We start from the raw sequence: 15,534 nt of genomic DNA, 5'->3' as shown, positions 1-15,534 counted from the left end.
TGGGGGAAAACTTTGAATTGAGGACAGTTTTAATATTTATCTGGAGATAAATTTAAGATAATGTAATGTCAGGAAACGTTTCGCGAAGGAAATTTCTATCATGGCCAAATGATTAGTGGTGTTAGCTTTTATTACATGCTTTTCACCTCGCCTAATCTCAACTGGCCACCAAGCAGATGATGGGCGCAGAGGCAATCTCAACCAAAATAGTGTAGAGCACACGAAAATAATTATGAGCTTTGGGGGACTCGGTCAGACTGCCCGACTGGGGACCGATGGCCGGGCAGGGTCGGGGGTAACCGTACAGCAGATTAGTCGTGTGCGTTTGGCTGCCAAACACTGTATGCGAAATCATATAAAAACCACAAGTAGAAAATAGAGAACATAAAAAGGAAAAGAATAAAATCAGTGAGTTTTTAGTGAAAATATATATATATATACATATATATCTGCAATATATACACATCTGTAATTACTTAACAGCTAATTTGGCACTAGATATAACTCAATTAACTACAAATAGACACGACTGCTCCTAAGTTATTTTGCCCCGTACTTGAACTTGCCACTCGAACGAAATAATATTTTGTGTAAAATCAAACTAAATGAAAAGAAAAGAAAACACACAGCCCCACAAACTACGTAAATGGCGCCACGTAACGTTGAAAAGAGAACGTAAACAAACCAAATTTTACCCCAATATACCAAATACACACACATACATATATATATGCTCACCTATATACGTATGTGTGTATGTATGCATAGACAGTTTGTACCCAATTCCACCCATTCCACTTTACAGCCAGTCAGTCCTTTGCCAAACGCCGCGCGCGCTACTTTTGAGCGTGTTCGTTCGCATTTTGTTCCGTTGTTTTGTGTTGTTGTTTCTTCTCTGTCTGGTTCTGTTTCTAATTTTAAATAATACATTTCTACGTGCATAAATATTTTCAAAAATGTGTAAATGTATTATTAAAGCTGATGCTAGAATTTTAGAACCCCTTAAATCACTCAACAACGTACGCCGTGAGATCACAATTTTCTGACAAGACACCTTTACATTTTTTTTGGGAAATGTAATTGAAGGCAAATTATACTTAAATTTAACAACTACCTACAGATAGTTCCAAACGTATGTACATACATATATATAGACACACACACTCACACAATGTATGCCTGTAGTGTTATCCAGATAAAGTTTCGATTCAAAGCTTTTTAATTAATTTGCAATCTCTCTTAGCTGCAACGTGCAATAACAACATTTTCCAATAACGGGCCAAAATGCAATATTCTATGGGAATGAGAAAAGCAAGGTGCTCTGGAGTCCAGTGGCAGATCCATCAGGGGGCGTTGTTGTACATTCAATAGGGAAATTCAGCCCCTACTCTTCCCCTTTTTTTGGTCGATTATTTATTTTCAAGATCGATTTCTCCCCTGAATCCCCACCCAAATCCGCCACTGTCTGGGGGTCAGGTTAATATATGTAGATGTATGCACTATATGGGAGATTCTCTTTTGGGGGTGAAGGAACAGTGTTTGCCCAACTGTCTGCCTGTCTGTTTGTCGGCCCTCCTGCCTTCGCCTATTCTGTTCTACCATACAGAGAAATCTGTTGTCTGCCTTTACCTTTTCGTTGCTGTCAGCTCTTGTTGTAATTGCTAAATTAATGCAAGCGTTGATGATTATCTATGGCGCTATTTCATAAACGAATGGGTATATTGGCTTTTCTAGTTCAAGTCCTAAGGCTGTAATAAATTATCATATGAGTACAGTATCTTTCCTACATATATGAAAAAATTAAACAAAAACTTTTTTATATGGAAACTTTTTCTTATGTCTTTTAAATCTTATAAATTTTCCGCATATTGTAAAATCTCCGTCTTCATATTGGTTGTTTTTTTGTTAATAACATTTACAGTTCTTAGAGCTGGAATCCTTTTTTGTTTATTCTATAGTTAATGCAAACTTTGAAACTTCTCTAAAGTACCTTTATATTGCTTAATAGTTGCTATACAGCTGATTAAATTGTTAATAGTTGGTGAATAAATTGTATGCTGAACTAATTCCATTAATATCCCTCCATCCCCAAATTATATTCAGCAAACTAGATTCATTCTAAGTACTATACTATATTCCAGATGTGAATCTATGTAAATGATTACGATTTTCGATCTTTTACATGTCTCTTTCCGTCTCTGTGGTCTGTTTTTGTTCTTCTTTGCTATTATCCATTCCTCTGTCCAAGTCTTGTTGGGAGGTTTTTTTTCGTATTCCTTTCTTTGCGCCATTTCATTCCGTTATGCTCAATTCCTGTTATTGACAATTCCCCATTATGCATTCTGTGTGCATGTACACACATACATACATATATGCATTTAACGTTATCGATTTCGTTCGTTTTTACAGTTGTGACTTTATTTTTTATTGCATTTGCAATTAAATTAACTTTCTTGTTAGTTTTTCATGCACACACACGAAATAGTTTGTGTTGTTGTTTTTCTTATTTTAATTTCTCGGAAACTGCAAGTTTCTGTTTCTCTTTTGTTTCTCTATATCTACATATATCTGTTTTAAGTTTTTGCTATTTTTATTGCTGCATTTTGTTTATGTTTTATGCTGTCTATTTACGCATTTCATTTCGTTTTTGTGTAAATACACAAAACAGCTGAAAAACTGCTTGTGCTTCTTCCTCCATCCACCCGCCCTTTCTCCCTCCTCCACCACGTTATCATCCACCACCACCTGTCTCCCTTGCCATCTTCTTTCTTTGTCATCATCATTCGCTGCCCTGGCTTACGCTAGCAACAACTATTTGTGGGTGCAACCTTCGCAATGGCATTGCCGTCTGAGAATTTCTTGATTTTTTTGTCATTTGCGACATTCGTGATGTAATGCCACTAGAATAGATAGTAGGAATACATTCATAAGTCAGAGAGCAGCCAACAAATGTCATTCTTTTTGCCCTTCTTCTTCCGCCGCGTCCCCAGCAACTGCTGATCCTTTTTGAGTATTCCGTATCTAGGCCTTCACTCACTCATCTTTCTCATTATCTCTGTATTTGCAGGTGTCGTCGTCGTCGTGGTGTCCAACAGCATCAAAAGTGTTAACTGGTCTCACAATAGCAAGAATGCTGCCACGTGTTCATCATTAGCCAGTGCCAGCAAATTTTAAGCCAGCTCACGTTCTTATCTCTGCCGGGTTTTATGGTTTTTTTTTTTGGTTTTTGTTTTTAAATTTTTTGTTTTAGCACAAACAGCCAAATCGAACGCAACAAAGCTTCCAAAAGTTTCACCCATCTGAAGTACTTCCAAAACAGGAGCAGCCATCCCAGCAGCAACAGCAGTCGTCATGCAGTTGTTACAAAAGCCGATTAAATCGATCGCTGCCTGCGCATTATTTTTGGTTTTTATCTACACAACGGCCCAGTCTCTGGCCCAGACCAAAGATGTGTCGAGAGACTATTCACAATCCTATTCGAGGCTCAACGTGACCAATATAAGCCAGAGCCGGAACAGTCACAGTCGTCGCCACCTGCTCCAAGCAGCAGGTGAGGAGCAAGTAGAAGGGGAGACCGACGATGAAGATGTCAAACCGGATGATCCCGGTGCTGATATGGAAGAGGTGCGCACCTGTTCCGAAGGCCTTGTATTGCCATTATGGATGCCGCAGAAAAATATATCAATCGGTGACCGATTGATACGCGGCTTTGTCTACTTCTTATTTCTCATATACCTCTTTGTGGGCGTATCGATTATTGCGGATCGTTTTATGGCCTCCATTGAGGCTATCACATCGATAGAGCGGACTGTTGTGGTCAGAGGACAGAATGGAGAGAAGCAAACGATGCATGTACGCATCTGGAATGAGACGGTGGCCAATTTAACTCTTATGGCCCTGGGATCGAGCGCCCCAGAAATTCTGCTCTCTGTGATTGAGATCTATGCAAAGGATTTTGAGAGTGGCGACTTGGGACCGGGCACTATTGTTGGGTCAGCTGCCTATAATCTGTTTATGATAATTGCCGTTTGCATGATCTGGATACCGGCGGGTGAAGTGCGACGCATTCGGCATCTCCGGGTATTTATAGTCACCGCTGTTTTCTCAATTTTCGCCTATGTCTGGCTGTGGCTCATTCTATCGGTTATATCGCCAGGGATAATCGAGGTGTGGGAAGCAATAGTTACATTACTCTTCTTCCCAGTCACTGTGATATGGGCCTATATAGCCGAACGAAGACTACTCGTCTACAAATATATGGATAAGAACTATCGTGTCAATAAACGTGGCACTGTCGTTGCCGGCGAGCACGATCAGGTTGAAATGGATGCCGAGAAGGCAAGGACCATTGTCAACTTCCAGGGACCGCGATCAAGCGATGCCGAGGCATTTGACGAGGCGCGGCGGGAGTATATTACAGTCTTGTCGGAACTCAGGCAGAAATATCCTGAAGCGGATCTCGAGCAGTTGGAGATGATGACCCAGGAGCAAATGATCTCGCGCGGCAGTAAGTCGCGCGCCTTCTACCGCATCCAGGCCACACGCAAAATGGTGGGTAGTGGCAATCTGATGCGCAAAATCCAGGAGCGTGCGCACAGCGATCTCACTGAGGTGAAGGCTCAATTGCATCCAACAGACGATGACTATGATGATCAGCCAACGCGTATCTATTTCGAGCCAGGCCATTACACAGTCATGGAGAATTGTGGTGAGTTCGAGGTGCGTGTAGTGCGCCGTGGTGACATCTCCAACTACTCGACCGTGGAGTTCGAAACTCAAGACGGTACAGCCTCAGCTGGCACTGATTATGTGGGCAAGCGGGGTGTGCTTAATTTTCCGCCTGGTGTCGACGAGCAGCGATTCAAAATTGAGGTCATCGACGACGATATATTTGAGGAGGATGAATGTTTCTATATACGCCTCTTCAATCCATCGGAGAGTGTGTTTCTCACAGTGCCACAGATAGCGACTATTATGATTCTGGATGACGATCATGCTGGTATTTTTGCTTTCACCGAATCCAATTTTGAAATTAGCGAATCCGTCGGCCTCTACGAAATACATGTAATGCGCTACTCTGGCGCTCGAGGTACTGTCATTGTGCCCTATTGGACTGAGGATGATACAGCCGTTGCTGGCCGGGATTATGAGATGGCACGCGGAGAGTTGGTGTTTGAGAATAATGATACACAGTAAGTAGTTTCCATACACACACACACACACTTCCTTTTGTTGTAAATGTAATTGCATGTGCCACTGATTTCATTTGACTTGTTATTAACCATGGAAAGAAAAACCTAATTTCGACTGATTGAGTTCCTGGCTGAGTTGATTCACAAAATGTGCCACGGAATGCCAATTCCCGTCGGTGTCTTTTGGCAGCACGCAATTTCCGCCCCGGGAATTGGCATTCGGCTGTGCGTGAGAGAAGCCCAGAAGCCCACGAATCGATTAAAGTTGAAATAATTTCGGGCCTTTTAATTGCCGCATCACATGGCGTCGATTGTGACCTAGTGTCAGGAGTTGCCACAGCCAGAGCCAGCGCCAGAGCCGCTGGCACCAAGGTTTATGTATGTATAGCTTTTGTCTGTATCACAGGAGGTCGTCCCCGTAGCTATTAGTAGTGTGGGAGAGTGTGGGAGAGTGGGAGTAGGAGTCGACGATGGCATTGTCATCGACATAGCCATTTCGATTGCTATGGCTTCCGCCACTGAGCCTGGAAAATTATTTTGCCGCTGTCACAGAGAAAGAGAGGGAGGCCCTTCCCCTTTCCACATATGAACACATGAACATAAGAGTGTCATGGATGCCTGGTTGCTGTCTGCTTCCTGGGTGGGCTGTGGCCACCCTCATAGCAAATTGTAATTAATTTTGCAAAATTTATTCATTTATACGAAAGTCGGTAGCCCGAAATGTAGTTAACATGTTTTGCATATGTTTTGTGTGGTCTTCATTGCTATGTCCAAAGTGGCTAACAACACGCAACATGGCCACAGAAAAGAAAAGGACAGCAATGACTAGTCGACAATATGTCACAGAGAAAGTCATAGTAATTAAGTTAAATTTTAGTAGAAATCTCTTTTAAGTTTTCTCTCTCTTAAATAATAATATTCATGGACTTCAAGCTTAATATTTTAAAGGTCAAGGGAATAGAAATGGTAAAACTCATTCCTATGGTTTGTTGCAGTTAATAATATTTTAATATATTCTTAGGATTCCTTTTTTTTAAGCCATATATAGATTTTGTTCTAGGCAATACTCTCCTTTTGACGTGATAGCTTTAATGTCTTTTTAAATTTTCGAATTCCTAGGTTGTCATAAGAAATTTGGAATGTTTTTTGTTAACTTCTATCTATTGTTGTTCTATTATTTAAGTCTCATTCGAATTTTTTGTCAAGTTGTGTAACACGTAACTCCAAAAAGTTCAGGAATACTGCTGATAATAATATATATTCTTTGATTTCTGAAACCTTCAAAGCTGAATAAAACTTTACTTGAAAACTAAAAGCATCTTTATGAAAAGAACATTCAAATATCTTATGATGAAATGCACCTCATATTCACTCTCATGATTCCAAAACTCTTCTAAATTTTAATAGGAAGCCAAACTCATTAACAGCTTTTCTTATGTTATTTATGTCGACTTGAAAATAAACCTCTTCTGAGAAAACCATTCACAACTCAAGCTTACTGCTTGTTGAGATTGTGGTCCCTTATTTTGTCAGTCTTCCTTTTTTGGCCATGTTAAAGTTTCTACTTAATGTAATGTTTCTATCGTGAGTGGAAAGTAAAAAATTGTTGCCAACACGTAGCTGACATATTTTGCACTTCCGTTTTGCCGCCAGAAATTTTTGAGGTTTTTGCATTATTTTGTAATAAGGAAAAGCCAGAGCAGACAATTAGAGGAAAACCCAGCGTGCCATTCTGTCAACTTTTGACGGGGGAAAACTTAAGCAAAATTAAGTGCCAGCGTGTTGTTGGGGAATGTGGAGAGACAAAACGAATGAACGAAAAAATGAATTCCCCCCAAAATGGTCGTAAAGCTTTAGCTAGAGTCAGAGCTAAACTGTTTTGCCCATTTGCCATGACAGTTGAAATAGTTTTTAATGTCTGTTTTCCCACTTGCTGTGCTCTCCCTTTAGCCTCTGTGTACCTATAGCAATTATTTTGTGGAGTTTAAAGTGTTTCATTGTTGCCATTGACAAAAAAAAGAAATATGTATTTTTTATTCTCATTTCGCCGTCTCCGCAATTCTCTGTTGCTGTTGCTTTTAGCAGCATTTACAGGCACTCAAGTTGAATGCCTGGCGGTGCTTTTGGTAATAATGTTTGTCTTAATGTTGCCAGTTTTTCCTCTGCCTCTGGCCACAATGTTGGAGGTTGGTTGGCCGAATGCCAACTTCAGATCCGATCTCTGGGGTCCGTTTGACTTGTCCGATTTGCCTTCAATTCAAATTCAATGGAAAATGCTCTTAAAGTTTAACCATAGTTTAACGATAACAGTCTCGTCCTTACATCGGGCCATTAAACTCCTTTTGATGGTTTATTAAACGACCATTAAAGACCTCGAAATTCGGATGGAGAGAAGAAGTAGTGGAAGGGATTCTTAAAGTGAAATTAAATCAAACAACTTTTATTCAACAGAAATTTTGATGAGAGTCAGAAAAACAAATAACAAGTGAAAAGTGAAAAAGTAGCTACAAATTAAATTGCTGGCAAATCCACTTTGAAGTTGATGCGTCTTCTGTAGGTTGTTGTGGCTGCAATAAATTTTCATTCCTTTTTTTTTTTGGTTTTTTCCATTGCCAGAAGGTATGTTTTGGTTTTTTTTTTTTTTTTTTTACTTTTGATACAGGGTTTTGCAGTTGGCATAGTCTACCCACAATATTTTTTGCTTAAAACGCAATTCTGGATGTTTCAGGTCTTTCTGAGCTATGCGCTTTAATGAAAATCCAAATTCAAGTCCGTTGCCATGCCCCAACATTGTAGGGCGGTGGATAGAAATGCGCAACAACCCAGAAGCCCATCATAAAAAACAGCAGTGAGTAGTGCCATAAAATTTTGTGGCAAGCGAGAGAAAACAAAAAACAGAAAACTGAGAAAAAGAGAAAAACAAAATACAAGCAAGCAAAATGTCCGGAAACCGAAAAGCAGACGGCAGCCAGGGCTACAAAGTGCCAACACTGTTGCATAAATTTGTATAATCTGTATGCGGGGAAAGTGTGAGAAGCGGGGCTAGGTGAGAGTGGGCGGGGGGGCTCTTTGTGGCACAAAGATTGAGTTATAAGGCTTTAAACTACCGACATTTGCCACATGCTACAAGCAGCTGGGTGAGGGTAAAAGGTAAAAATTCATTGCCTACTTTCCTGCGCACCATTAAAGATAAGCCTGGAATCGCAACTCGGCTAAGGCTGTTGGGATTTGTTAATTAGCCCCATTTTTGTGGGAAACTGTTCTGTTTAGAGAACCATGGGAATCACCAACTGTGCGCGCGTGTGTGTGGGTGTGCGTGTGGGTGTGTGTGTGTGCACATCAAATATCAAAATCAAAAGTCAAAGCATTAAATATGTAAGATATGTGGATGACTTTGTGATAATATAAGACCTAAAAGCAAATATTTTATTAAACCCACATAATTTAAAATTGAAATTTATGCAAAAAGAGACAGTGGTATCTATCGAAATGAAAAAACTGTGTATAAGGAAGAAAGAGAGGCCCAGAGAACTTACAAGAAATCATCATCATCATCGTCATGAGTTTCCTTTTCTTATTTTTTTTCCATGTATGCAGTATATGAAACATTTCCTGCGGTCGCCGGGGAAATGAAGAATGGAGCATAGGAACAGAAAAGTGAGCGCAAGGAGATGGGGGAGAATCAAGTGTGGGACTATGGCCCAACTGCTCTTAACTGACTGACAAAAGTAAACGAAGCTAGTCCGACTGTTTCCTTCATTCTTTCCTGCTCCCCGGCAAAATGTGAACCACAATGCTTAGTTGTCTAAGCCCATTTAAAGGCACTCAGGCAATCCATGCTTAGTTGTCATCGCAATGCCAACCTGTCCGGCAGAAGAAAAATGCGTGGAAATCCTTGTGAAAATATTTTAAGGACAACATACAGGAATGATATTGAATTAGATCTCTCCTTGCTTCTGTCATCTACATTTTTGCCTTGAATTATGGCGAACAACAGAAAACTTTATCGATAGTCAGTTTCATGTTCATGTTGTTCAGAGCATTTACTGTTCGGTTTACCCCAATCATAGGGGCGAAAAACTTTCTTATTTGCGATTCAATTTGCTTTGGGCTTGGGTCCCCGTGCTCTTGGCTTGTCTTTGGTTTCTTTCTTTTTTCTCTTTTTGGTTTTGGTTTTTTGTACGGCATATAAATTACCAGGCGGACGGCAACAACCTTGCCAATGTCGATTGGTTTCAGTGTATGGGTGGATGTTCAAGATGTTGGGAGACTCTCAGGTTCGAGTTTCTGTGTTTATCTTGGATGTCGTTAGCATGATTGTTGCCTCTGCTGTTATTTTTCTTGCTGTGAAGCATCCGTAGAGTTGAGCTGCCTTTTTCTTAGTCACTCTTGTTGATGTTATCCCACTCTTAATGTTGTTGTTGTTGGTATTATTATTATTATTACGACAGCAACAAGAGAACATCATCAGAAACATAGACGGTAGTATCAGTCAGATGAGAAAGACTGACATCTGTTGCTCTTGGTTTACCAAAAAAAAAGAAAGGGGTTTAGGCTTGAAACCCAAAGGGAAAAGTCTTTTTTTTCTCTCAAAAGGTTATCTATGGTAATGAGTTTTTTTTCTTTCTGCTCATCGTAAAGTATTTCTTTTTGGGTTCAATGAAAGTACAATTTAAGTCTCTTTAAAAAAAGAACAGAGAACTTGTTGCTGGGCCAAAGTAATAAAAAAGTGATTTGCTTTGGCTAATTAAATTTACCCTAGGCAAAATGGGAGAAGTAATTTTGCTAAAAATAAATTTTTAGCCCGCATATATTTAGCGCTATAATAATTTTAAAAGACCAACAGAATCATATAAAGAGAGAGAAAGCATAAACGAGCGAGGAAAAGAGAAAGCCAATTTGGCAAAGTGATGAGTGTAGAGAGGGGGGATGGTCGAGAGATTGTAAGTGAGAAGGAAACCCATTAATCATGCCGAGTTTGCAGTGCTTTGTGCGGTTTGTCTGCCTCTGTTAGCCTGATTTATGCAGCCAAGCTACAACTCAATAAACTGAGAGAGAAACTGCCAGCCACAGACATTCACAGGAGCTCGGCTACAAATGATGAAAAGCACCAAGCTGACAGCCAATGTCAAAGGTCACAATCACATACACACACACACACTCATACACCCACATGTCGCAGTTAATTGTGAGGGTTATGCTGAACTAACAACAACAGCAGCTGCTTTGATCTTCGTATCTTCATTAAAATGCCAACTAAGTGTGACTTGGATATGTAAGAAGAAATCCACACCACACATTTCACCAACCTCCATGACTCCAACCTTCATGGACTGATGCCATCTACCTCAACCTCTACTTTCACCTCCCCTTCAGGGTCATATACACAGATTACAGATTCAGTACTGATTCAAAATTGTTTAAATATTACAGTCGGAACTTAATCTTGAAGTTTTTAAAGTTAAGAATTTTAGAAAAGTTTTTTTGGCTACAACAAGAAAGTCTCATTTAGTTATATCAGTTCTATCTTCCATTTGGCTATATAATCATAGACTAAATTGTATCAGTAGGTAAAACAAATTTCATTTTCCAGTTACCAAATGAATCTTTATCTTAAGACAAACAACTTGAATTTATCTGTTCATCAGGTCTCAGTAGAATAAGTTACACAATAATACTAGATCCAATTTCATCAATGGCTATCAAAATAAATCAAAAAGCGTTTCTTCAATATATCCTTTAGTAGATTTTCATTTAAGTAAGGAATGGGTATTCAAAGTAAAAGATATTTGTAAGAGTAGTATTTAAAAAATAGATTCTATGTCTAAATTATTAGTTGATTACTTTATCAAACACACTTATGTATACTCATAGAGTCATTTGTTATACAACTAACTGACAAATATGTATACCTATGAATAATAATCTACAGTGGTTACTTATACAAACTCATTATGCCAAGTCATGTGTCGCCTAACTAACTCTTTAATAGAAAGTTTGGCGTCTTAAATAATTGAAATTAAAACTAAACAGCTTTCGATTAAATTCAACTCCAAAAGGATCTAATTAACAATCTGTCCTATGCACAAGGAAACCGAATGCCTGCCTGCTGCCATCATGTTCAATTTATATATAAGTTTCTTTCATCGCATTTTGCTTTCTCTACTTTCTGAAAGGCATTTCCACACGATTTGCATTAACAAAATAAAAGTTAAAGAATATAACACAAAAGTTGCCACCACAATCGTGTGGCGAATCAATTGTGAAAACAAAAGATCCCAGTCTGGCCTTTTAATTTATGTATTGCTTTTCTACGCCCTTTTCTTTTTTGAATGAAAATGGAAAACTTTTTGCCAAGTCTTAAGCCACAAGCCGGCAAGGGAGACGAGAGTAATGGCTATGACTTGGGCTGCAATGTGAAAAGTACAAGTACAGGAATAATGTAATACCAGAAATGAGAACCATGATGATGATGATGATGATGAGAAGTTCATTAAGTTTTCTTGCAATTAATTCAACTTTTGCCATTACAACTCAATAAGTAGGTAATTATGGCTAGCGGCTGTTGGCTGTAACAACAACAACCACCCAGTGTTAATATATTACTTAAGTATATAGATATGCTTGTGTTGTGTTCATGCATATAATTTCCAACAAATATTTTCATTTGTTAGTCTTCTTCTTCTTCCCTTTCACGGCATAAGCGTGTTTATTGCTATTTAATGAATGAAATATTACTCATACGACCCGGCTGATTCCTATTTGGTTCGTTTTTAGTTTATTTCCCTTGGCTTTGTGCGCGCAAAACTAACATTAAATTGTCTAAACAAAAACACACACACACACACACATGTACAAGGTTTTTATGGCTCGGGGTCTGGACAACAACTTGGAAAAACATACACTCTCTCACACACACACACACACTGTGACACGTACACGTACACGAGTAGATGCATACACGTTTTGTTGCGGGTTTTTAGGGGGAAGCACTCTTAGAGCAATGGAAGCAACTGCCAATTAAATGGCCATTTAAAATTCTAACAACAACATCTCTCACGTCTTGTTTTGAAGAGGCGAGAAATACAAGAAAGTTGAAATACTTTAACTATGGTCACATAATGCCTTTAAAGGCGTATTCTAGTCAAGAAGCTAGCTGCTTGTTGCATGCCACATAAAACAGGCAAACTTAACAGGAGCTTAAATTTATAAGTTATATCTCAGATACAATATATATGTGTGTAAAAGAAATCCTAATAAAACTTGAGAGCTTTTATAATCACCATCCTGTGAAAAATAGTTTTAAAAGCAAATGCAATTGTAGTTTTTCATTGCATGACACTAAAACGTTTTTAACTTTCAAAAATTACTCTATCAAATGAGTTCTGAATACATTAACCATTTGAAAATTGGAGTAAAATAGAGATTTTTTAATTTAATTAACAAGAATGCTTCTTATAAGGCAGCAAATTGTGAGACAGAATAAGATAACACCTATCATTACTTTGCTGAAAACACAAATAGAAAAGTATTTCTCTATTTACTACTATAGTTACTACTATATGTTTCTATTTACTACTATAGTTACTAAGCAAACTATTTTAGGTTGACATTAATTTACAAGTATATTGAAATGATTAGTGGTAGTAGAAAAAAGAATCTTAAACACAAAGAAGTTTCTGTGAAAAAATGGAGAAGATTGGACTGTTGTTCCCTTATTTGATTTGAAAATCAAAGAGTGTATTTAATGATATAATAATTAATTGGGGCTTTGTTTGACCAATTAAATACTCTTATGAAACTTTCCAAGTTCTACTCACAGACTGAAATACTTTAATTACTCTACAAGTTGCAATTAAATCGTTGTCCAACATGGCAAACAGAGTTCAGGTAAAACGTGACGGATAACAAAAGAAGCGACAACAAGTCCATAGGGACAATTATTGTCGAATGTTATGCGACACCTTTGCAGGCTTTGTCTAATTTAATATTTACTTGCTTTTGTTTTTTTCTTTTTTTTGCCATTTGTCACTTGAATGGTTTCCTTTATGCTGCCGTCTGGCATGATAATAGTTTGTACATATTTGTTAATTTCGTGCCTCAACAGGTAGCCCAGTAACCTGTAATTTGTTGTGTGGGACCCGCACAGCAAAAAAACATTTATCTGTATCTTGTTCGACATGCATTCAATTGCTGCTATCTACTTGTTTGCATCGGCAAATTACTATTTGTGGAGCACAACTGCACGGCGGTTATGAAAGTCAACGTAGGAGGTTGGGCTGGAGGGCCTGGGGGAGTTCACTTACCTATCTGTCTCTGGAGTGACAGGTATTGATATCAGCGTTTTCACAAAACGGCAAATATTCAACAAACATTACACAAGAAAAATTGACAATTAATTGACAATTTAATAGACTAACCCAATCATGGTTCAATTTTCAACGTCAGTCATTTAAAAAAAACAACCTTCAGCTGGCGAACTGATATGGCCAAATGGCCACTAGGCATAGCCTGGGAGACGTTGGCAAGGACTTGACAAGAATCCGAATATGGTTCAATAGTCGGGTCAGAGATATTTTCTATAAATTTTAAATGACTTGCGCATTCGTTGAGTCAATATTTGACAGACAGGCAGACAGACGGGCCAAACTAAAGACCGGACCAACAGAATGACAGACTAACCAAAGACTGCCGATGATTGGCTTTTAAAAATAAACACAATTTCATTTTCAATTTAATAAATTTACGCTCCTGAACTTTGCACTTTCAATGCCTGTAAATGGGTTGGTGTGTATGTGTGTGTGTCTGAATGTCGGGAAAGTAGTCTACCCAGGGCAACCAACTGAAGTCCAAATCATATTTACTGACTAGGTCAAGCATTAAAAAAGAGTAAACAGCAACGAATAGTAAAACAAATACTCGATAAATTTAAAGCTTGAAGAATAAATTGCTATCCTCACAATCCTCAATTTGATCAATTTAGTTCAATTAAACAAAAGGTAACCAACTTTAGTTCAATATCCATTCACAGATATGCATATGCATGTGTATGTACATATCTATATAGCTGAATCTGTGTACATTATTCCATCCGGTGAGAAGGCCCAATGAATTATGTATGACACGCGGAAATTTGATTGAAAAACAGTTGCTACAGATTGTCCTTGGTGCAGGCGTACTGCACAACTTTTCACCCTTTTGGTTAAAGGGCTTTAAACGATATGTTTTTGGAAAATAAAACTGTACGTACATATGTACCTGAACGACGGCCATTTGAATTTTAAATTGAAATACTCTAAAAGGCTTTCGTTAGAGTCCCAATAAATGGCCAGAGAGTCAGGCCAAATAACTTTGACCCATGTCTATGGGAGAAAATTGAACAATAGATATCATCAATTCGATTTGTTTGCCATATATACAAATGGTCTAATCCGATTTACTTATATTTGCATGGCTCATCACATAATTTGATGCTCAGTAGCTCAAATGGCTTCTGTTTTTCTGTTTAGCAAACTTTTATTCAAAACTAATATGCCACTTTTTATATATGTACTCCACCTACATATATTTTTATTCATATATATATATATTTCTTTTTTTTTGAGTTGAGCTAACAAAAGGCAAAAAGTTTACCTTTACCTACTCTGCCAGGTGCTTAGCGCCGAGTGCGGCTTGTCTCCCAATACCCAATCCACAAACCACAAATCCCTATAGCCCACACCCATCCACCAGTTAGGGACCGACCCAGGGTATTGCTCATTGCTATGCAAATTGCTGTATTTTTCTTTAATTTTATTTCCAAGCGAATGCCTGAACCCACTCACTGTCTGCGAGTACCCGTAACCGTACCTGTACCCGGGTGTTTCTACTTGTTGTGCCTTTGCTCCCCGATTCCCGTGATTGTGTGCATGAGCCTTTGGGTTTGAATGCTGCTGGTTCCAGTAATTGAAGTGCTTATTGCAGGGACTGGCCAACAGATTGCTGTCAGGTGGATTAGTAGTCTGACCTTTGCCAGCTCTAAGCGAATGGACCAGACCCGGATCAAAACCCACTCACACACACACACACACACACTCACCATGTGTGTGCTTTCTATGTAATTATCATCTGTTTAGGAGTTCAGCAAGCCAATTAGAAATTGTAAAGCCCTTTTCAACATTTTTAACTCTTGGTCAGGAATTTCTCAGTTTTTAAGCTATGAAATTTTGTATTTATGATTTTTACCAATACCACTAATTGGTTCAATCGGCCTAGAATAAGCCAATCCTTTGTCTTATTTGTGTAGAAAATGAAAAGCTCTTTCCTCATTTGCTAGTTAATCTTAACTTTAACAGGATAACCA

General features: G+C 38.5%; 1 protein-coding gene across 10 annotated transcripts in view; it reads left to right on the top strand.

Moving 5' to 3' along the window:
• Positions 1-15,534, top strand: part of LOC6648128 (sodium/calcium exchanger 3) — a 38,617-nt gene that overhangs the window by 10,416 nt on the left and 12,667 nt on the right. For 9 of the 10 annotated variants that reach the window (XM_023178803.2, XM_023178802.2, XM_002070206.4 and 6 more), the window contains exon 2: positions 3,068-5,192. In XM_023178803.2, the coding sequence (XP_023034571.1) occupies positions 3,352-5,192 (1,841 nt within the window). In that variant the 5' untranslated portion in view covers positions 3,068-3,351. Of the gene's footprint in view, positions 1-922; positions 1,133-3,067; positions 5,193-15,534 lie in introns of those variants that run through there. The other variant, XM_047013575.1, reaches the window with a different exon arrangement.

This window comes from Drosophila willistoni, chromosome 3R (assembly GCF_018902025.1).
Source record: "Drosophila willistoni isolate 14030-0811.24 chromosome 3R, UCI_dwil_1.1, whole genome shotgun sequence".
NCBI classification, from domain to species: Eukaryota; Metazoa; Arthropoda; class Insecta; order Diptera; family Drosophilidae; genus Drosophila; species Drosophila willistoni.
The sequence above is the reverse complement of the archived record's forward strand: the minus strand, read 5'-3'. Positions and strand labels throughout refer to the sequence as shown.